The following is a 24051-nucleotide window of genomic DNA, read 5'->3' on the forward strand; positions in this document are numbered from 1 at the left end:
TGTATTACAGGCCTAAAGGCAGGGAATCAAGCCTTGCACAGTTCCCTGCTGCTAGCTACAAATCAATTCTATTCTCTAATAATACCACTCTCAGTTTGCAATTAGTTGTGGTTGATATTCTGGAGTAGGAATTGTGTATTACAGGTTTATAGGCAGGAATTCAAGCCCTACACAGTGCACTGCTAGCTAAAACAAATTCCTTTCTCTAATAATGCTCATATTCTGCATTTAGTGTAGGACAAGCCTCTGGAGTATGGATAGAGTATTAAGCCATGTGCCCACGGGAGTTCGTACCTGCGGATGTATCCGCAGGTACGGCCGCAGGTTTCCGGCAGCTGCCCGCCGGCATCCGCAGCTATTTTTAGCTGCGAGATTCCAGCGATTTAGCTGCGGTAAACCTGCAGACTTTCATGCGAATTACCTGCGGACGTCCCGGCCTCTATCTCCATAGTGGAGGGCCGGGATTTCCGCAGGTAATTCCGCAGGAATAATTTACATGCAGTTAAGTGCGGCTGCGGGACATCCGCAGAATATTCCGCAGCCACACTTTCTGCAGTGTGGACACAGACACTCCCCAAGTCCCATAGTAATACATGGGGAGTGTCTGTACATGCTAAAACCTGCGGATTTATCTGGAAAATCCAGAAAAATCCGCAGGTTTTCCGTGGCTAAATCCACAGAAACAAGCTCCCGTGGGCACATAGCCTAAAAGCCAGAACAGTGAAAGCAGATTGTGGGCTGGATGGCAGATAATGTTTCCCGTCTGTTTACCAGCATCACCCTGTCTTCCACACGGTCTAGTCTGACTAGACAAGAGTCAGGACTACATAGTCCAAACCCTGACCCTCCTTCCTTTTACCATTGCGAGTCTAAGGAGAGAAGTGACCCCACAGTTGGACACTCCAAAAAGCTCTTTACTTTCCATTAATGGCTTATTGTGGCCTCTCAACTTGCAAGGTTCAAGTGGCACATGAGGAGATCATGTGCGGTAATGCCCAAATATTTGAGCAGCCACATTCAGAAGAAGGCGATGGCGGGGAATGTCAATTACTGTCTCCAAAGAACACAAACATGGGGCAAGATCCCAGGCTGAGGGTTAGGTGTCCCCAGTCTGGCACTTTTTATAGACAAGTAAACGGTAATTTGCAACTTGTGCCATCGCAAGCTCAGTAGGGGCCAGATCACTACCAGCCTGACCACCACCAGTCTGCAGACACTTGTCATCCAAAAACCTGAGAAGGAGTGCAGAATGCCTGGGTCCACAATCATTGTCTGTGGGTGACCTCACTGCCTCTCCCCTTGTGCTACCTGCTGCTCAATCCTCTGTCCAGGACACAGGAGCAGATGCCTCCCACCCTGATACTGTCTTTGCACATTCGCAAACACCATCAACAACCACATCCATTTCCTTGTCCCAGCGCAGCATCCAGCTGTCTCTACCCCCGGCCTTAGAGTGCACACGTTAATATGCTGCCACCCAACCATAAGCTTAAACAATAAACAGCTACATATCAAGACTACTTTTCCTGCAAATGTTGGCGTTTAGGTCTGTGGACACTAATCATTTCTGCAACCTGATGGTGGTGGCCGTCCCTCGGTACTTGATCTCCAGCCCTATTTCTCCAGGTGTGGCATCCATGCCTTACATAACCTTGTGTCCCATGGTGTACTTACAAATGGGTTATCAGTGATCTTAGAACCAATACATACATGGGAGACATTCCATAAAGCTAAATATGCCTTTGCAGAGTGCTACTGACCAGCAATAATGAGGTCTAAGCTGCCACTCAATAAGGAGTGATGGTTACACTGCGCCCAGTTAATGTGTAAGAGCGGTGTATTCCAGAGACACGTCCGTTAAGTATAAAAACAACTTTTATTTCATGAGTTTAAAAAATGGACATGGATGAATAAAGTACATGGAGGGGGCCCTCTCGGTGAATCGGCTTACGCGTTTCGGTCAGTAAGGCGTTATTCATAGCATACTATGCCATGTATTTTATTCATCTATGAATAACGCCTTACTGACCGAAACGCGTAAGCCGATTCACCGCGAGGGCCCCCTCCATGTACTTTATTCATCCATGTCCATTTTTTAAAATCATGAAATAAAAGTTGTTTTTATACTTACCGGACGCGTTACCGTAATACACCGATCTTGCACACCATAGATTCTTTCTTGATTGTCGACATTCAGTCTTCCGTGCACCGCCAAGATTTAATTGAACCTTCCCAGGACTTGATCTAAATGGAGTGAGAAGCTTTTCTTTTTCTGTTTTGCTCCCAGTTAATCTACTTGGATTCTTGTAACATGGAGTGTTGGGACAATGTCGGTTGCCCATGCCGCTTAATAGTATAGGGAGCATAAAAGGTTTCCAATTCCTCGCAGTAGACACGTGCCAACAGGTAGAGGAGGAAAGAGCTGTGGAGCCTAGGAGAAAGGCTTGTGACTTAGCTAGCTAGCAAGTGAGGGTGAGGAACACTCTAAAAAGTTAATAAAGTGGATACAGAGGCCCCTGAAAAAGAGTTCCAGTCGGATGTTGCATGTTTATGTCACATTACTTTGGTCACTGGGTGTTATAAGGTTCCTTGAGAAGACTTCACTTTCACACATTTTTGTCACTTTCACAAATACTAGTTAAAGCAACTTAAGGAGCATTTTTTATTTTCCGCTAAAGACATGAACCACATGGACAATTTTGAAGACTTTGGGACAAATAAATCAGCGAATGCCACATGACAAAAAAAGAAAATTGACTTCATGAAATCACAAATGATGAATCCGGCCCATCATTTTCTTAGTTGTTTGTTTGTACATTGTGTTTACAGGGGGATTATATCTGACTGTAGGTTACATTAGGTGAATATATTTCTTCCCTGAAGCCGCCCCTCCCAGATGACTACTCCAGCATTTAGTAATGAGAAATTTTTATAAAATTGCCCCCAGATCACCGAGCCGCACACACAATAAAAAAACACCAGCAGTAATGTGCAATAATATACCATTTATTATCAGCAGTTTTATCTGGAGTTATACAATCATCATTTGTCTTATTATCAGTAATTTTTATTTATTGCAGTAAAAATATTACGTTTTTTTCTTCTGGAAACCATTAACAAGAAGCTGTTGTCAGATCCTTATATTCTTACGATTATAATAATAGTATGATGATGTACAGTAATTCTGGCCACAACTAGGCGGAGCTAAATGTTTACAGATTTATGCAGCACTTTCTGGACTTAATGGGGTTTTCCACTTATATAAAACTGTTTCCCAATCTGTAACATACAGTTAGTACTCGCCCTCCCGCTGTGCGGCACCAGTTCTCCCCCCGCCGCTTTGGTTTCTGTGTTTCGGTTGCAGAGGTGACACCATGACTTCAACGCACATCACTGTGACCTGACGCTGGACCGGGGGAGGGGGAGTACTGTCTATGTTTGTGACTTTACATGCTTGGAAAGGATTAGGGATCACTTTTCTATAAGTGGAAAACTCCTTTAATGACCGCTGTATAAATCTTTACGCCGTGATCTCCCCTTCGTAATGGCTGAAAGTAGCGGCTGTTACAGTCATATAGCTATCAGGGTACAGGCAGGAGCCGGCGGCGGTGACTCCGGCCTCATAGTTCTCGGCTATGCTACTAGTGATTTCAATATTCAGAAAGCGCCACCTTCATGTGCTCAATGTGCTGACTACACAGGATGAAAATAACAGGATCTGTCACCAGCAACTCATGTCATCATAACAGCAAATGGATCCAGTTGTCAGAGTCAAGACAACAATCATTGACTAAATGGAAGCAGAAGCAGTGATCGGCTGATCATAAGGAGATCTCCCCTAAGGGGAATATATCATCTATATTTTCTGCCAATTAAAACCGGAGCTGAGCCTGTTGTACACAGGGGAAATGTTGTCTCTTTTCCATAGCATCTGTCTTTAAAGGGAATCTGTCAGTAGGTTTTTGCTATGTCATCTGAAAGCAGCATGATGTGGGGCAGAGAGCCTGATTCCAGGGTTTTGTCACTTCCTGTAGCTTCACTACAATGTTTTTATCAGCAGGAGATTATCACTAGAGGACTAGGTCTCATGTGGCAGCTAGTCCAGCTAATCTGTGTAACCCTGCCCCCACCACTGATGGGCAGCTTTCTGTGTACACTGTATATTGGAAGCAAGCTGCCAATCAGTGGTGTGGGCGAGGTTTTAGACAACTCAGCATTTCGAGCTCTGCTACATCTACAGCAAAGAAAACAGGGATTCTATCAAAACTGCACAAAGCAGTCCAGTAAGTGACACATCTCTGAAATAAAGGTGGTGTCATACACAGCGACGACGACAATGACGTCGCTGCTACGTCACCATTTTCTGTGACGTTGCAGCGCCGTCCCGTCGCTGTGTGCGACATCCAGCAACGAGCTGGCCCCAGCTGTGAGGTCGTTGCTCGTTGCTGAATGTCCTGCTTCATTTTTTCGTCGTCACTCTCCCGCTGTGAAGCACACATCGCTGTGTGTGACAGCGAGAGAGCGACAAAATGAAGCGAGCAGGGAGCAGGGGCCGGCGTCTGACAGCTGCAGAAAGCTGTAACCAAGGTAAACATCGGGTAACCAAGGGAAGACCTTTCCCTGGTTACCCGATATTTACCTTCGTTACCAGCCTCCGCCGCTCTTGCCGGCTCCTGCTCTGTGCACCTGTAGCTGCAGTACTCATCGGGTAATTAACCCTATGTGTACTGTAGCTAGGAGAGCAAGGAGCCAGCGCTAAGCAGTGTGCGCGGCTCGCTGCTCATGTAGCGACGTTATGATCGCTGCTTCGTCGCTGTGTTTGACTGCTAAGCAGCGATCATAACAGCGACTTACAAGGTCGCTGTTACGTCACAGAAAATAGTGACGTAACAGCGATGTCGTTGTCGCTATGTGTGAACCCAGCTTAAGGCTCCCTGACCTTACATCATGCTGTTCCTAGATTACATAACAAAAACCTGCTGACAGATTACATTTTACAGCAGCAAATGGTCAACAATCAAACTGATAACTTGATAAATGTTCCTGTCAGTCACTAACAGTGACATTTAGGCTCCAAGATCCAGCTCAGCTGTTAGTTCCGGGGCCTATTAGCCTCCCTGCAATATGATCATGAGGTCTTGATGACCCACCATGACGGCCGAGGACCTACGTAAAGTCCACATACTGGTCAAGCTGATTTTCCTGTGATGTTCAGCCATAAACGGTGATTTGTACTCTACACACAATAAATGGAGCATTGCTGTACATAGAACAAGCGATTGCAGGGTCAAGGCCGTTAAAAAAAAAAAAGTAACTTAAGATATTAAAAAAGAAAAAAAAACAAAACATTCTAATCCCCCTCCTTTTCCTAAGTTAAAAATAAAGAAATGTAAACAATTAAAAAAATAGAAAATAAGAATGTATATATATTAAAATTAAATCAGCCCAATCTGCATTTTGATTTTTTTTCCCCATTTTCCTAACTTTATGTGGTAAAATGAATGCTGTCAACAAAATCTGCAGCTATTCTCACAACACACAAGCTCTTATACGTCTATGGTGACGGAAAGATAAGAAAGCTATGTTGATTAGAAAATGGGGAGGAAAAAATGAAAATGCAAAACTCTAAATTGTAAGTTTAAAGGGTTAGAACTGAATAATCTTAAATTTGCATTATCTAAGAATTAAACGCTATTATTGCATATGATTTTTTTTCTCTTTTTCTTATTGATTTTCACATTTGATTGTAATTTTTTATATTTTATCTTCTGTACATGATGATGGGGGCGGCCATATTGTCTGAGCTGCTGCTATTTTCTGTTAATGTCACTCAAAGATTTGCTGCACATCAGACACATGGATGGAGGAAACTCATCTGGAGAGGACTTGTGGGCATGCTCTGTGTCCTGTGCAGAGATCCCTGTGCCCTGTGCAGAGATCCCTGTGCGGGGAGGGGGGAGCTGTGTCCATCAGTTATTGTCAATGGTGGATCCTGCATTATCGTCCTCCAGCTTTATACCAGAGGTGTTACCTTACACTTCATTTCCTTCCTGTGTTGATAATGAGACTGCTGAGAAGTGATCTCTTAAAAAAAAAATCTATTGATCTATTGTTAAGATCAGTGGTGTCAGGAAACACAGGAAGATTTCAGGAGGCTCCGGAGGGAAATGTATTTTATGTCATAGAAAACCAGAAAAATGTTTACAATGAAAGTTACTTTACAAATCGGGAATTTTCTGATGTTAGTTTCTTGTTATGTTCTAATCCTCACCCAGTTATCTACATAGTGACGGTCAATATACATCCAAAATACACGTAACGCAGCATGAAGGGGCTCGGAGAAGGCGGCAGTGAAGGTATGTAAATGTCTGATGGGGTCACACAGCTCATAAAAGGACAACTGCCCGGCCTCATAATCCAGACAGATCCTGACTCTATCACTGGAGATCTTGTCCGGTAACTGGATCTCTTCACTGTCATGTATCACTGAATACTGATTATTATATCTACACAAACACCACGACTTCTTATTATTTCCAATCAGTGACCGCAGCCTCCTGTCTATACTGGGATAACACATCCCCACACTCCACCCCCCTGATCTACTGCTCTCCACATCCCAGTAATGTCGTCCTGAGGTAAATCCCCTCCTGCTCATCACCTGATTATATGTCTCGAATCTCCCTGCTGTTTCTGGACGATTCTGCTTCTCTTCTGTGCAGGTCGCAGTTTTCAGGTCGTCTGATATAAGGAGATGATTACCAGCTGTGTTTACATCCAGTAATATGTCTGCAGGACCCTCCACATAGATCCCCCTCCTTATACCTGTTATTACCTCACATAATGTGTGTAATGTGTGTGAGATCACAGCCACATCCAGGTCATCTCCATCATGGAGCTGTTTATCATGTCCCCCTGTGTCCTCATCACCTCCCTCCTCCTCAGGATCACACAAGTCCCCGGTGTCTGGTTCCTGTAAGACGGTCAGTGGATCAGTCATGTTACACAGCTCCTCAATGTGCCTCATCTTCCTGGACAGCTCGTCCTTCTTTATCTCCAGCTGATGGATCAGAGCAGACAGTGACAGTGACTCTTCCTTTTCCTGCCTGGAGATCTCACTCAGGACCTTCTTCTCCAGGTCGTCCACCCGTCTCCTGATGTCTGTACACAGGGCAGTGACTCTCTCAGCTTCTCCAGCTGCTTTTTCTTGAGCTTTTCTCCTGCGCTCCTCCAGACTCCGGACTCTTTCCTCAGTCTTCTCTCTCTTTGTGATCAGTTTCTGGAGAACATTTCTCAGTTTCTTCTTCTTCTTCCCTGAGGCCTCATCCAGTGACTCCATTTTATGTCCATTATGTTTCCCAATCAAACTGCAAGACACACAGATACAAGCCGCGTCCTCAGTGCAGTAATATTCCAGGATCTTCTTATGGACAGAACATTTCCTTTTCTCCAGAGAAGTGCTGGGATCAGATAAGACGTGTTCTGGTGATTTGCTGTGAGCCCTCAGGTGTTTCTCGCACAGAGAAGCCTCACAGTGTAGACAGGATCTAACAGCAGGTACAGGAGAGTCCACACAGTAAGTGCAGCAGATCCCGGTGATCTCCTCTTGTTCTTTCTGAGTAACCAGGAAACGTTCTGCGACATTATGAAGATATAAGTTCCTCATCAGCGCCGGCCGCTCCTGAAACTCTTCTCTGCATTCAGGACAGGAATAAACTCCAGACTCGTCCTGTGTATCCAGCACACGATCAATACAGACCCGGCAGAAGTTGTGTCCACATCTCAGAGTTACAGGATCCTTAAAAATAGATAAACAGATGGAGCAGAGCAGCTCGTCCATCAGATCAGCAGACGCCATGGCTCATAGCTGAGGGAAGGAAGAAACAAAACGGAATGTGTCTGATAATACTTAGCAATGTTGTAGTTACACCTATTCACTTAAAAGGGGTAGTTCACCCCTTTTGATTATGGGCCACATCGATATTATTTTGAGAAACAAATTTTCTTTCAAATACCTTGTGTTGCCAATAGTGCCTATGAGTGGGCGCTATTGTAGTCCACTCACCCCCATCATGTGACCCCTGGGCTCAATGACCCCTGGGATCCGGTGATGTCTCGTCAACTGAGGCCGGCCGCAGTTTCTATGAGTGACTGGGCTGTGGGCGTCGTTGCACCGCTCAACAAAGCCCAGCGTGACAGTCCAGCATCTCCCTGCTCCTTCACTGCAGAGCACACAAGCCGGAGCGATGCTGGGCTGAGACGAGCGGGGAAACGCCACCCAAAGCCCAGTGACTCACGGAGACTGGGGCCGGCTGCGGTGGTGTCTCGTGAACAGGAAGTTGACGTGACATCACCAGATCCCTGAGGTTAAAGAACCAGGCGGTCATGCGATGGGGAACAGCGGTCCGCAATAGAGCCACTCACAGGCCAACGGAAGGTATTTGAGATAAACATTCTTTCTCAAGGTCATATTGATGTAGCAAAAAATAAAAATGGGTGAACTACTTATTTAACTCCTTAATAGGAATCTGCCACCAGTTGTTTAATATCCCTTGTGAGAGTAATGTGATGTAGGGGCAGAAACCCTGATTTCAGAGTTGTGTCACTTACTTCACTGGGTCCTGCATTTATTATTAAAAACTGTTTTCTCTGTTGCACAGCTACAAGTTTTCTGAATGCTGAGCTCTGTATAACCCCACCCAGGCCACTGATTGGCAGCATTCAGTCTATAATGACCATAAGCTGGAAGCTGCCACTCAGTGGTGGGTACAGAGAGAAAGAAGCAAGAAAAGCACAATACGGTGATACCATAACACAATTGTGAATAGATAAGGGATGTATGATCACCAGATTAGTGACTTCTATCTCCACTGCTGGAAGGTGAGACAAACGGGTGGGGAAAGAAACAACAAAAGCACTCCTTGGTATCTTCAGTAGGGACCTTCGCAGCTGCAATAGAAACAACACCACTTACTTTAATGGGTCCTGCATTTTTTATTAAAAACTGTGTTCTCTGATGCACAGCTTTATTACCAGTTTTCTGAATGCTGAGCTCTGTATAACCCCACCCAGACCACTGATTGGCAGCATTCAGTCTACAATGTGGATAAGCAGAAAGGTTAAAATAGGAAATATACGTGACTTCTACCTGCGCAGCTGGAAGATAAGAGAAACGGGTGGGGAAAGAAACAACAAAAGAACTCCTTGGTTTCTTCAGTAGTAAACTTCGCAGCTGCAATTGAAACAACACCACAGTTATGCAGAGCTGACCTCCTTCAACATGGTCATCATAAGTATGAGCTATAGCTGGCATAGGGAGAAGTGAGGAGCAAAAATTTTACAGAAGGTTGTGGCTGCAGCTGAGAATACAACTACCTGTTACATCACTGCAGAATAGACATTTACCTTAACCCCTGCAGTACCTGATGGATTGAAATACGGTAAAAAGGATGCAGGAGACAAGATGATTCCTGAGATTTATTTCCTAAGCATCTCAAGGTATTCCAACCTCTTCATCAGGAAGGGAAAAAAAAAAAACCAAAACACCAAAAGGCGCAGGCATCTCAAAAAAAGTCCACATTTCAAAAGGCGCCAAGGACGAGCACGAAACATGTCAGAGGTCACTCTCAGTTTGATTCAAAAGTAAAAATATACAAAAAAAAAAAAAAACAAAAACAAAAAAAACAGATTTAACAAAACATTTTACAATTATGCTGAAATGTCATGTATATAGCCAATTTGGCATAAAATTATATATAAATATAAGATTTATTTTGTGGACATAAAAGTATACGAAATAAAATTAGTGTTTGGCTGTGATGTGTGTAGAGATTGTAATCTTGTTGGGATGTGATACCTGAAGTGATTAGGGCTTATGCGCACGTAACTGCAGAATATTCTGCAGCGATTTGACAGCACATGTGCGCGGCAAATCGCTGCAGACAGACTGCATAATGGATGCAGTTATTTTGTTGAAAAAAAGCCAATTTCCTGCGCTCTGGCTGCTGCCCCCACCATAGACAGAGCGGAAGCTGCATCCAGAACGCAGAAATAATTGACATGCTGTTTTTATTTACGCACGGATTTGGGTCAAAATTTTAGCAGCCAAATCGATGCCTTCATAAAAGCATTGTGCGCACGTCTCATGCACAATCTACATAGACGCATGCATTTACGCTGCAGTGCTATACGCAGCGTAAATGCATGCTATTACGCAAAGTGCGCACGAACCGTTAGGCTATGTGCCCACGCTGCGGAAAATGCGCAGAATTTGCAGCGGATTTTTAGCGGAAATTCCGCGCATTTTTCAAAAATCTGCAGCACAGCTACTCCCCATCCACGCTGCGGATTTTTCCGCAGCGGAAATAATGCGGATTTCCCTGCGGAAAAATCAGCAGCATGTCAATTATTCCTGTGGACTTCTCCGCAGGGTCCCATATACTTACCTGCCTTGAGAAGACACCAGAGTCACTTTCTCCGGCCGGTGTACAGAAGCACGGTTGATCCAGGTACAGGAAGGAAGAGGTGGGCAGGGCCTGCACGAGCTCCGGTCATGTGACAGCCGGAGCTCGTGCAGGCCCCGCCCACCTCTTCCTTCCTGTACCTGGATCAACCGCGCTCCTGTACACCAGACGGAGAAAGTGACCCGGCCGCCGGAAAGCGAGGTGCAGCATGATGGAGGTAAGTATTAACTCACCGATCACTACAGCTCTTGTTCTGCATTGAGGATGCAGTGCCGAAGCCATGGTACTGTATCCTCAATGCAGAATGACCGCACCCTATCCGCAGGACATTCTGCAGCATGGAAACAGACAAAACTTGTGCCGCGAATTTCTGGTAGCACCTGCGGAATGTCCTGCGGATATAACCGCAGGTCACTGTCCCCGTGGGCACATAGCCTTAGTAAGATGAGCTACAATGATGTTAGGATCACAAGCTGAGATTGAACGACGAGTGGACAGTCAGCAGCAGAGCAGAGCATCAAAGGAAGAGAGGTTGGTCAATTGCAAAGTGGAAAAAGGTCATTAGTGATAGGGTGAGAACGCACTTTGCGTCATCCTACTTGCAGTTCAAAACGCACGTTTTGAGCTTAATTGATTTGACCAAAGTTGCCTTTTTCTGAACTTTAGCACTGAAACGCATGCGTATTTACCGCGTTTTAGATGCGTTTTCAGGGCTTTTTACATGCTTTTTCACCTGCGTTTTGACAGATGCGTTTTGAACATCAAGACACTGCTAAATAAAGATTAAATAGTCAAACAAAATAAAAAAAAAAAAGGAACACAGAATTTTAAAAATAATTTAATAAATAGAAATATTTATGAAAATTATAGCGGTAATATACTATTTATTTGAAAAATAGCAAAAAAATGTGTAATTTTCTTAAATTTAATTGTCGGACTAAGTGTGTGTGTGTAAAGGGACAGATGAAATCATTATTTTAATGTCCAAAAAGCATGCGTTTTGGTAGTACAAAACGCATGTTTTCTGCACAGAAAAAGCAGGTAAAACGCAGGAATTTGAAGGATTCTTGGTTTTTGCCATTTCTCATTGACTTCAATGTTAGCAAAACGCACCCAAAATGGCAAAAACAATTGACACGCTGCTTCTTTGAACGCATGGTTTTTGCCACAAAATATGCAAATTAAACGCAGCGTTTAGAAACGCAAAGTGCGGTCTGGAAATCCACTTTTTCCATTGACTTTGCTGGGAAATCAAAACGGATGCATTTTGGCAGAAAAAAGGTGCTTCTCAAAACGGACCAAAAAAGCAGCTGAAACGCAGGTGGAAACGCAAAGTGCGGTCTCCCCCATAGGAGCGTGAAAAAGCGGAGGAATTCTGAAGGGCAGAGTCAAGGAAAGGGATCCCGGATACCATCGCTCTGAAAAAGAGTCACATTCAAGTATTCAAGAGAATGTTAGGCAGCGTGTAGTGAATGTGACCATTACCGAGGAGAAAGTCAATAGCAGGTGAACACTAGAGACGAGTTTGTGTTCGCTGTGATTGATGAACAGTTCAACAAACATATCTGAATCCTATTGAATTCAATGGGAGGTAAAAACAAAAGCCCAAAAGCTGCCAAAACAGCTCAAACCGTTTTACAGTGGAGCCACACTGTTGTGGCACAGCTATTAGCTTTCTATAATATTAACATAAGAAATAATGAGGTGGATGCTGTATATAAGAGCCCATGCTGCTGTGTAGAACATAAAAATAACTTTATAATACTCACCTAAACCAGGTGGATGTGGCTCAAATGGGCATCTTCGTCCTCCGATGCCGGCGCCTCCTCTTTCGGCCATCTTCATCCTCCTTCTGAATCCTGTGTGCGCATGACGCATCTACGTCATACACACTCGCCGGTCCTGCGCACGCGCACTACAATACTTTGATCTGCCCTGCTCAGGACCTGAATGCTGGCGAGTGTGGATGACATCGGACGCGTCATGCACCGCAGCTTCAGAAGATGGAGGACAAAGATGGCCGAAAGAGGAGGTGCCGGCACCGGAGGACAAAGACACCCATTTGACCAAAATCCACCGCAGCGACCGGTTTAGGTGAGTATTATAGTGATTTTTATGTTCTACACAGCAGCATGGGCTCTTATATACAGCATGTTAGGCCGGCTTCTCACTTGCGATTTTCTCGCAGTAGTGCAATGCGAGAAATTCTCGCATTGCACTCGGACACATGTTAATCAATGAGGCAGCTCCAATCTGCTATTTTTTTCTCAGTCCAAATCGGACTGAGGGAAAAAATAAATAAATAAATAAAATCGCAGTATGCTGCGTTTTGGAGAGTTTCTCGCGCAAGTCTCTCCAATGCAACGCTATAGGAGCGGGTAAATAAACGGATGTCACACAGACCGACACCATCCTAGTGACATTCGTTTTTCTAAATACATTTATCGCATGTTTCACAAAACACTGGAAATGAGTGAGGTCTCACAATGTCGGTCATTCTCTGCCTCTGTCAGTCGGTCTCTCTCTCTCTCTCTGCCCATGTCAGTCTATTCCTTTCCCCCCCTCTCTCATACTCACCGATCCCCGGCGCAGCGCTGCACGGCTGTCACACTGCTCCGGCAGCTTCTCCTCTTTTGAAAAAGCCGGCCGCTCAATATTCAATCTCGTATTCCCTGCTTTCCCCGCCCACCGGCGCCTATGATTGGTTGCAGACACGCTCCCACGATGAGTGACAGCTGTCTCACTGCAACCAATCACAGCTGCCGGTGGGCGGGTCTATATCATGCAGTAAAATAAATGGCGTGCGGTTCCCCCCAATTTTAATACTAGCCAGGGTAAAGTCACACGGCTGAAGGCTAGTATTGTCAGGATGGAGAGCCCCACGTTTTGGGGAGCCCCCCAGCCTAACAATATCAGCCAGCAGCCTCCCGGAATAGCCGCATCCATTAGATGCGACAGTCCTGGGACTGTATCTGGCCATCCCGAATTGCCCTGGTGCGGTGGCAATCGAGGTAATGAGGAGTTAATGGCAGCAGCCCATAGTTGCCACTAAGTCCTAGATTAATCATGGCAGGCGTCCTCCCCGAGATAATCTTACAGGTTAATCATGGAAGGTAAGAAAATGAAGACAGACACAAAAAAATCCTTTATTTGAAATAAATAACAAAAAAAACCAACCCTCTTTCACCACTTTATTCAAGTCCCTAAACACCCTTCCATGTCCGACGTAATCCACAGAGGTCCCTCGACGCTGTCAGCTCTGCTACATCGGAAGCTGAAAGAGCAGTCACAGACCATGACCGCTCTCTGTGAGCTCCCCGCAGCGACTGGTGAGTAGCGCTATCAGCGATGACATCACTTAGGTTACCCGCGGCCACAGATCTCAGCGGGAGGACTTCTGCTGTGGCCGCGAGTAACCTCAGTGACGGCACCGCTGATCGTGTGGCTCACTACGGTCACTTAGGGGATTTGCAGTCACCGGTGAGACCTTCACCGGTGACCGAAAATCAGGGGCCATGCCACATAGACAGAGCCGCAGGATGACAATGAAGTCGGGTGAAGTTCATCCGACTTCATTCTGATCGTGCGGCTGTGTCTGCTGTCATCTGCCATTCAGCTCTGCTACTGGCTCTGTCTGTGTCTGCTGTCAGCGGCCATGTAGCACAGCTGAATGGCAGATGACATAGTAAAAACGGATCCCATACGCATCAAACACGCATTGCACACGCACTGCAATCATGGGAAAAATCCCAGGATCGCAGTGCAGTTGCATTGCACACTGATCTTAACGTGAACTAAAATCGTCCGACTTTTTATCATGCAACTCGGACCGATTTTACACGCATAAGTGTGTTTCCAGCCCAAGAATGTTGTATATAAAAGCCCACTGGTGGTGGCTGCCGTTTATAGGCCAAAAATCTGGTGACAGGTTCCCCTTAAGATGGCCCTGGTCTGGAGACTTGTAACCAGTCTGTACATCACAACCCATTCTCAGATTGTGAGACATGGATGAATGAGGCCGGCCTCACAGAGGTCACCTCACACCTCTGCCGTTTCTCTCAGCTATATTATCTAAGGGGTTTAAATTCCGGTTGCTTCGCCATCTCCATTCCCGGCCTTTACAGCAGAGTATCTCCTCTATTTTATAGATGACACCAACTGCTTAGGTGAAAGCACAACATCTCTGGAGAACGTGTAGGGTGGCACGAGGTGGTAGGGGCGGGCGAGGGACTGACTCCAGACGCCCCTGAACACTACATGAAAACCGTGGCTCTGGCTGGGTGCGTGGACTTGTGTGGTGTAGGTCATGCCTCTTAGCAGACCGCGTGTCACCAGTGCCTTTGGCAGGCCAGGACCAGACAGCAGTGTAGACTGACACCGAGACCACCAGTCCTTATTAAACAAGTCTTTTACTGAACAGTTTCCACGGTTATTTCGGCATTACATCACATGTGAGCAGGGGCTGGCTGCCAAATTTTGGCCTGGGGGAAAGCACACAGCAGCGGCCCATGAGCAGCGGCCAATCCTTATTGTATTTACCTCCGGCTGCTTCATGTAGGGAGTAGAGGTAACAAGGCCTTACAAAGATAAAGCCGAAGTAATGATGATATAGATGTGGTCAAATGCCGACTAAATTCTCATCCACGTCTATCAGTGTCCTACTGAGAGAGGTGTCCAAGACTCTACTCAGCACGTGACCATAAGGCCCCTTTCACATTGCGTTTTACCTTCCGCTCACAGGTCCCGTCGGAGGATCCATCCGAACCGCCCCTCCCCCACTCTGCCAAGCTTGTTCCAGACGCATGCGTCTGACAGGGCCATTCACTACTATGGAGCGCACTGCGTTAGCATGTGCTCTGTTTTGTGCCATTTTGTGCACATATACGTTTCTGCAGACGGACACCCGAACGTAGGTGGACTACAGAAATCTGTCTAGAGCTCGGAAAACAGTGCTGGAAAAAAAACGTGGCCAGGAAATTGCATGTTGTCCACAGAGTTGATTCATATATATACACTCGCCTCCATTATAAAACAGACAAAACAGTCCACTTAAACAAGCCTCATATTAACTTTTTTCCTCTTTCTCTGTGTAAATGTCAGTGCAATATACTGTCAGTGTGTTAGTATACTCACCTGCAGCGACCTTCTCCTGTATGCAGCACCACTCTGCTCCTCTTCTCAGTGACGTCACCGCTCTGCAGACTCTCCTGGTTGCACTGAGATCTGCTCCTCTTCTCAGTGAAGTCACCGCTCTGCAGACTCTCCTGGTTGCACTGAGATCTGCTCCTCTTCTCAGTGACGTCACCGCTCTGCAGACTCTCTGGGTTACGCTGCGCTCTGCGTGACCTAGAAGAGGCTTTTACAATGTAAGTCTATGGAATGAGGTTCCATTGACTTACATTGTAAAAGAGACATCCAGGTCACAGCATAGTGTGACCCAAGGTGTCTGACAAGCGGTAACATCACTCAGAAGAGGTGCAGAGCGGTACTGGATACCGGAGAAGGCGCTTGGTGAATATAAGAACACACTCACACTGCAGAGCACAAACTTTTACACAGAATTTGGGGGGAAAAGTTCATTGGACACGTCTTCAAAGCAGAATATAAGCGACATCTTGTTATATCCTTTCTTTGTAGTAGACCTGGATACAGAAATATGGAGAAAGGATAATATGTGACTGGTATATGATGTATCAGAGACATATTATCCTGCACTGTATATACATCTGATGTCCGTGCACATAGTATATTACATACAGTATACAGGATAATATGTGACTGGTATATAAGTTATGAGTACAGATATCAGATGGTATATACTGAATATGTGAGTTATTATACTATTACAGTCATCATTATACCATTCACATTTTACCCTGTATATAACGTTAGATGTTACATACAGTATACAGGATAATATGTGACTGGTATAAGTACAGAATATCAGATATTATACCAGCTACATATTATCCTGTATATGACATCTGATGTCTGTACATAGTATATTACATCCAGTATACAGGAGAATATGTGACCGGTGTATGATATACTGTGAGTACAGACAGTTATTGTAAGAGGCACATGTGAATGGCGCTTCAGAGCGTATGATCAACTACAGCTCCACATACATGGCGCTATACAGAATATACAAAATAATAAACCAATAATGACCCTGAGAAGTGCGAAGTACAATGTCTCCTCTCTGATAACAGGACAGGAGAAAGGGTACTGTGCAGTGTATATACCGCATATACATACACAGCCAGGCCATATAATATAATCTATATCTCTATCTAGATTCAGGTACAGAGAAGTGGCAGCCGTCCCCGCACCTCCCCGTTATTCATGTAACTATGTCTGCAACCACACAACAAAAAATCTTTGCCAATTATCTGAGTGAGCTTCCGCTTCTTCTCTGTACCTGAATTCTGGAATCTTGACCATTTTGGTTATAATATATATATATATATATATATTTTATATTATACATACATACATACAGCCAGGCCTCATATATATATATATATATACATATATATACACATATATATACACATATATATACACACACACAGCCAGGCCTCATTATTATTATTATAAATATATATATATATACACATACATATACATACACACACAGCCAGGCCTCATAAATATAAATATAAATATATATATATATATATATATATATATACAAACTCACAGCCCCAGGAATGAATACTTACCCTCACACACGTGTCTGCACAAGCAATGGCGCCGGCCTCAGAAGAGAACAGGAAGTCAGGAGGCGGCTCTTCGCAGTGAAGTTCCGGCAGATCAGCCCTGCATGACCCTGGCCCCGCCCCCAGGTCTGCTCCGGGAGTGGCAGAGTGCGGCTTCCGTAGAGCAGTGAGTGCAGCTGCCGCCTCCTGTGTCTGCAGACAGGAGCTTCAGGCCGGAGCAGCCGCTCACACCAATGACACAGATGGCCGATACTACCGCTCATACACCGGCCGCAGGGCAGCTCCCCCCCGCAGCAATGGCCGCTTCCCCCCGCAGCCATGGCCGCTCCCCCCTGCAGCAATGGCCGCTTCCCCCCGCAGCCATGGCCGCTTCCCCCCGCAGCCATGGCCGCTTCCCCCCGCAGCACTGGCCGCTTCCCCCCGCAGCACTGGCCGCTCCCCCTGCATGTGGATAGTGGCACGTGGCTGGAGCACAGGTTCATGGGGACAGTGCAGCCTCGGTTGTTCCCGGTCTCTGTGAGCTCCGGCATATCCCTGCTCCACACAATGGCCCCGGCTCTGACAGTCCCTCTCCACTCAGGAGCTCCATGTCTCCTTCCTCACAGAGCAGGGGCTGCAGGGGTCGCACATAAGGCAGGAGGGGGCATCAGGCCACTGTCAGGGGCAGGGCTCTGCTCCCATAGCTTTGGGTTGGTTTGGCCATGGTCTATGTGAGCAGCATTGCTGTGCTCGGGCTGTGCCTCAGTTATTCCCCATATTGTCTCCACACGTGTTTTATTCCTGAGACGCCTGATCTGTGTCACACATTGCTGGTGCTGTATCTGCCCTCACTGGTCTCCTGCAGTGTGCTGCCATCTAGTGTCCTGTCCTTTGCATTACACCCTATATTTTATTCTGGTTTTCACACTAAAGATTATATGTTTTATCTCTTATTTTGTTCTAACTTCTGTGAATTGGTCTTAGTTTTGCTAAACTTGAAGCAATTACACCCATAGTTATGTCTGAGCAGGGGGTGGTGGGATTATATTGTGATACCTGGACATCTTTTTACTTTAAAGGGAACCTGTCATCAGAAATTTGGCTTTCAACCTAAATGTTTCCCCCTCTGCAGCTCGTGGGCTGCATTCTAGTAAGGTTTCTATACTTTTTGTGCCCCCTTTTGAACCAAAATAAATACTTTATAAAGTTATACCTTTTGGTATGAAAATCTTGTAAATTATCCATGGGGGCGGGCCGTCTGGCGTCCGTTGCTGTCCCTTACGCCGTCCCCCCACGCTCCAAATCATCCCTCAGGACGCCGCCCACTGCGCCCGAGGTCCCGTGCACGCCAGGACATCTGGTGACATGGTCGCAGGCACGAGAGTATGGGCGGCGCTGTGATCGCATCACAAGTGCCCGCCCATACTTTCGGGGCCGCGCTCTCCCCTCTGTATGTCGCTCTGATCCTCTCCGCTCCTCCCATCTATTTCCTGCTGCAGGGTATGATGGGAAGGAGGTGACATCTGGTCATTTGGCCGGCGCAGAACGCTGGAGGCAGAGGGGAAAGTGCGGTCACGAGGTTATGGGCAGCACTTGCTGATGACACTCACTGCACCGCCCATAACCTCGTGCCTGCGCAAAACGTCACCAGCGGTCACACGTGCACAGTTCCGCTACAGTCACACAGCGCATGCGCAGATCCTCGGGCGCACAGGGGTGGCGTCTTGAGATATGAAATTCAGCGTTCGGGGGCGGCGTAAATCGGCAGGAGGACAGTAACGGACACCAGACGGCCCGCCCCATGGATAATTTACGAAATTTACATACGAAAAAGGTACAACTTTATAAAGTGTTTATTTTGGTATAAAAGGGTCCAGAAAAACTAGAGGAACCTTCCTAGAATGCAGCCCACGAGCTGCAGAGGGGGAAACTTAGGTTTATAGCTACATTTCTGATGACAGGTTCCCTTTAAACCCCTTTGCTCAGTGTAATTGGCTGAAATTTGTTGTTGTTGTTTTTTTTTCGTTTTTTTTAAGGAAAATGGCACCCGGAGGTAGCGTGCGCAGATGAGATCCTGGCTTGTCATTGAGCCGATATCGCAATCTGCTCATGCGCCGACTCCGAAAGCCATTTCTTTGAAGCTCGCACCACCGAAAGTTTATTTCCTGTGTCACTCAGCACCCGCAGCCAGCATCAGTTACCCCCTCCGCATCGCCCTCTCCACCACTGCCCCTGCCTCCTGTGACCCCGCTCCACCACCGCCCCTGCCTCCTGTGACCCCGCTCCACCACCGCCCCTGCCTCCTGTGACCCCGCTCCACCACCGCTGATACCCATTCTCTGTAAGACACCACCGAATTATAAGACGGACACCCTTTTTTTTTTTTATTATCTAAACTTGTGATGCATCTTATAAACTGCAAAATACAGTGTATATATATATACACCCCATACAGGGTATTAATAAAAAATGAACTTTTAACAGACATGAAGGGGTTAAAATACTGAAATAAATAAAGTAGTAAAATGAATCAAATTCCAAAAGTGCCGCCCACTGAAATCCGCATGTCGGAGGCTTCTGCCTGCCTGGTTACCCATGGATACGTCCTGTAGTTCCTTCATGACAGGTCGCACATGCTCAGTAGACACCTGCTGTTCTTCTATAGTGGTCATCCTCTTCTCACTTTGCAGTGATAGTGCGCACGTTTCACTACATAGAGTCAACACGGACACTGTGCACCCGCTCCTGTCACACACACAATAGTATCCTCTCAGAAAGCACAGACATACCGGCAACTAAACCACTAATGTTTTTTTCTCATATAAAGCATGAATATTTATGTTGATATTTGTTATAATGGCCGCCTCCCGCCTATACATACAATATAAACACAACTGGGCCTTCATCGACACTGTCTGAAAGAGAAACTGTCTCTGTTTCCCATAGCGACCAATCAGAGCTCAGATTTAATGTTTTAAACAGCTCTGGTAAAATGAAACCTGCGCTGTGATTGGTTGCTATGGGAAACAAAGAGATAGGAGAGGACACATAAGGGAAAATATCTAAAACACATACAGAATTGTATGATGGAGGGCGGTTGGCCTATACACAGAGCCTCCTATCACTACTCCTATCACAAAGAAATGGAGGAGCAGCTAATATAGCTTTACACTGATGAGAGCAGTGAGTCTGGAGAAGAAGCCGAGGCTTGTGGGAAATGTAGTTTATAGAGGTCACATGGCCACCAGTGAAGGACCGCCCACTTCACACTGAGCACAGAAACATGTATGGAGGAGATGGAGCCAGAAAAATGTAAGGAATGACGCAGTGAGGATCTGGAGATATGGCCGGGCTACTATAGGGAAGAAAGAAATGGATTCAGACATAAACCTTTTAATTTGCAAATCTTGAAGAGTTTACACTCACACACACATAATACAACAGCTCCAATATACAAGGAAATAGCTGTTTAATATTACACATAGACTGATACATCGGCTACCGAAAAAGCAGATATTACAGAGAGCGGTATAACTATCCGGGGTGCAGGAGTCACAGTCACTCCAGGATCCTGGGCCCCGCATCTAATCCGAACACTGGGAAAGCTGGGTTAGCCGAGAAATAGGTACAATTATCACCCAGCTTTCCCAAAGCCAGATATGTTACTAACAAGTGTACGAAAGAGGGATAGTGCATACCCTTTACAAATATTACTATTAACCCCTTCAACCATCTCCCCTTGGCGATTTTCCGTTTTTTCCTCCTTCCAAGAGCCATAACCTTTTTATTTTTATGTCAATATACCCATATGAGGGCTTGTTTATTTGCAGGACGAGTTGTACTTTTGAATGACACCTTTCGTTTAACCATATACTGTACTGAAAAAAGAGAAAATATTAAAAGTGCAAATCCACAGTTATTTGCGGGGTGGGGGGGGGGTTTAACATGTTCACTATATGGTATTATGATTCCCCAGGTCGGTACGAGTTTGTAGACACCAAACATGGATAGTTTCACTTTTATATAAGTGGTGAAAAAAAATCATAATTTTGCCCAAAAAAATAATTGTGCTTTTGTCGCCATTTTCCGAGGCCTGTGGCGTTCTCATTTTTCAGGATCTGGGGCTCAGGGACGGCTTCTTTTTTTGCGTCTTGAGCTGACATTTTTACTTATACAATTTTTGCACCGATGAGATGTTTTGATCACCTGTTTTTGCATCTTAATGGATGTTTCTGCGACCAAAAAAAACTATTTGAGTTATAATAATAAGTTTTATTTCTATAGCGCCAACATATTCCGCAGCGCTTTACAGTTCAGAGGGGACATGTACAGACAATATGAGACAATACAAAATAACACTATTAAGATACCAGGAGGAGTGAGGGCCCTGCTCGTAAGCTACAGTCTATGAGGGAATAGAGGAGGCACAAAAGGTGAATGGGGGAGAAAAGCTCGTCATATATGGTCCAGCCATCGGTTTAATAGGGGATTCAAAACCAGCTGCATGGACCTGTCATCGGCCAGAATTCATACAGCTACAGGGGACAAGAATTGGAAGTAAAACATTTTTTTATGAAGGGCAGAAAGGGACTAGATTAGATCAGGGCGGTGAGGGGATAGGCTAGTCTAAAGAAATGCGTTTTTAGGGCCCGCTTAAAGCTGTGGATGTTGGGAATTAATCGGATTGCTCTTGGTAGTGTGTTCCAGAGCATAGTCGCAGCTCAGTTAGGAATTATTTTCTCGCCACGCTGTGTGACAATCAGATCAATTGATTTTATATTTTGCTAGATCGAGCATTTCTGAATGGGGTACCCATGCTGCCTGATAGTATAGGTGTGACGCCCTGGCAAAACTAGGTAGTCACAGATAGGTCCCCGCACAACACCTTCCCTCATTTAGGAAACACACAGCCAACCTGAAACCCTAGTCACCTCCCCCCCCTTAGGCCCCCTTCACACGCAGGTGTCTCCGGTACGTGCTAGGTCAGTGCCCGCATGTACCGGAGACACGGGCACACGTAAACCCATTAAAATCAATGGGTTTATGTGCACGCACGTGTTCAGCCATTGGCCCGTGCCTCCGTGTGGAGCAGACGTGTGCCCGTGTGCTCCATACGGAGCCATGTCCGTTTTTCTCCAGCAGCATGGGTGTCACGCGGCCCGCACACGTACCACACGGATGTAGTGTGGATACGGGCCCATGTGACACGTGCCGGAGAAACATACGTGTCATTTTAAAAATAAAACAGCACATACTCACCTCCACCAGCCCTGCAGTCTCTGCCACGGCTGTCACCTCCATCTAATCCCCAGTGAATTTGAACAACACATCTTCTTCACTGGGGGCCGGAAGCAGCGTCAGCAGGGCTTGGCCTGTGCCGGACACTGTCATTCAGCACCACAGACCGCTCCGGAAGACACAGGTAAGGCGGGGCTTTCCACTCTCCGTGTGTTATTACGTATAACACACGGAGAACACGCATGTGCCACAAACACGGCACACTGGGAGCAAACCACCCCTTTAATACGTACGTGAAAAAACGGTACATTTTTTTCATGTGCGTGTGAAGGGGGCCATAGGGAAAGATAGACACACCAGTGGGTGTGACCAGGCCGTTGGACACGCCCTACAGGGGTCTAAACAGTTCGGGGCGGAAAAACAGTAGTTAGTGTAGTTTTGGAGTTCAAGGAGAGAGGAGTGTGGGCTGGAGCTAAGTGTAGCTCCAGCAGAGAAAGTTCAAGTTGAACAGTGCCAGGGTGGGAGCCCTGGTGCCTTTGGCTAGGTGGCAGACGGTGGTCTCCGTCAGCAGCAGACGGGAAGACGGCTCGGCAGAACCGAGGTGGACCGGGACAGGGTGGTGGCCCACCAGTACCGACACGGGGAACGGACCCGGAAAACGGAGCACAAAGGGGGGTACTCGGACCCTGAAGCCAGGACCGGAAACAAGTGGCCTGGTTAATTAATTAATTGATTGAGGCCAGGATTATAGGTCCTGTCCCACCCAAAGTCCCTCATAGAAGACAACAGCCCACCGAAAGGAATTAGAGGTCATCGCCAGGGCCCATAGATCCCACGGGCCAGCGTCTGCGGGCTCGGCTCCTTAGGTCACATCCAGTCGGGAGCGGACTCTTGAGTTCCAGACTAGGAAGTCCATCTTATGCAAAGTCAGTGCAGAGGAAAAGGATAGAGACCACCAGCCTGGGTGGGGGACCCGAATGCAACCGGCCGCGGCGCCGGCCACCAGCACCTTAGTTTACCAGAGACTAGTGTGATTTCTTGACTGTGATTAATCAAGTACTCCCCCTGGCGTCGCTATACCCTGCACCAGACACTGGGCCCCGGGCAACCATCCCTACCCACGGAGGGGTTAACATCTAGCTGCCACTACATCTCCCCCGGGTGCCCCATAACAGCAGCGGTGGTGTCCCAACTCACCACACACCGTGGGTGGCGTCACGAACTTAATACGGCCTAGCCCGTACATCTACATCCCCCCATTTATTCGGCGTGTCCGCGAGACCCCCGGGTCCGGAGACCCTCGAGTCACCTCCCTTAGGAGGTCCGGATCCGAGCAGCGCCGGCTGCTGGCACGGGGGCGGCACATAGGGAGCATAGATTTCCCATTTCCTGGCAATAGACACATGGAGACAGGCAGAGGAGGAAAAAGCTGTGGAGCCTAGGAGAAAGGCTTGGGACTTAGCTAGCTAGCAAGTGAGGGTGAGCAACACTCATTATGAGAGTAGGATTCCACTTGTGAGAAACTCACGCGTATCTCGCATCGCATCACCCGGCACGGCCTGCCTCTTTCCTGACAGGAGCGGGTCAGCTGCATAGAAATACAGAAGCCGACCCGCTCCTGTCGAGAGAGAGGTAGGCCGTGCCAGGTG

At 46.5% G+C, this 24051-nt stretch overlaps 1 protein-coding gene across 2 annotated transcripts; it reads right to left on the minus strand.

Annotated features, from left to right (window-relative positions):
• Positions 1-3010: 3010 nt before the first annotated feature.
• LOC142260477 (E3 ubiquitin/ISG15 ligase TRIM25-like) lies at positions 3011-17440 on the minus strand. Of its 2 annotated transcripts, none has more exons than XM_075331951.1 (2): positions 17189-17440; positions 3011-7867 (listed from the first exon to the last, which is right to left on the minus strand). In XM_075331951.1, exon 2 carries the CDS (start codon positions 7856-7858, stop codon positions 6254-6256), a length of 1605 nt encoding a protein of 534 aa, XP_075188066.1. In that variant the 5' UTR covers positions 7859-7867; positions 17189-17440; the 3' UTR covers positions 3011-6253. The 2 variants fall into 2 exon arrangements, 1 of the variants encoding a protein (XP_075188066.1); XR_012728660.1 differs by lacking the exon at positions 3011-7867 and adding an exon at positions 8845-8949.
• Positions 17441-24051: the final 6611 nt, after the last annotated feature.

This window comes from Anomaloglossus baeobatrachus, unplaced genomic scaffold (genome assembly GCF_048569485.1).
Source record: "Anomaloglossus baeobatrachus isolate aAnoBae1 unplaced genomic scaffold, aAnoBae1.hap1 Scaffold_111, whole genome shotgun sequence".
Taxonomy (NCBI): Eukaryota; Metazoa; Chordata; class Amphibia; order Anura; family Aromobatidae; genus Anomaloglossus; species Anomaloglossus baeobatrachus.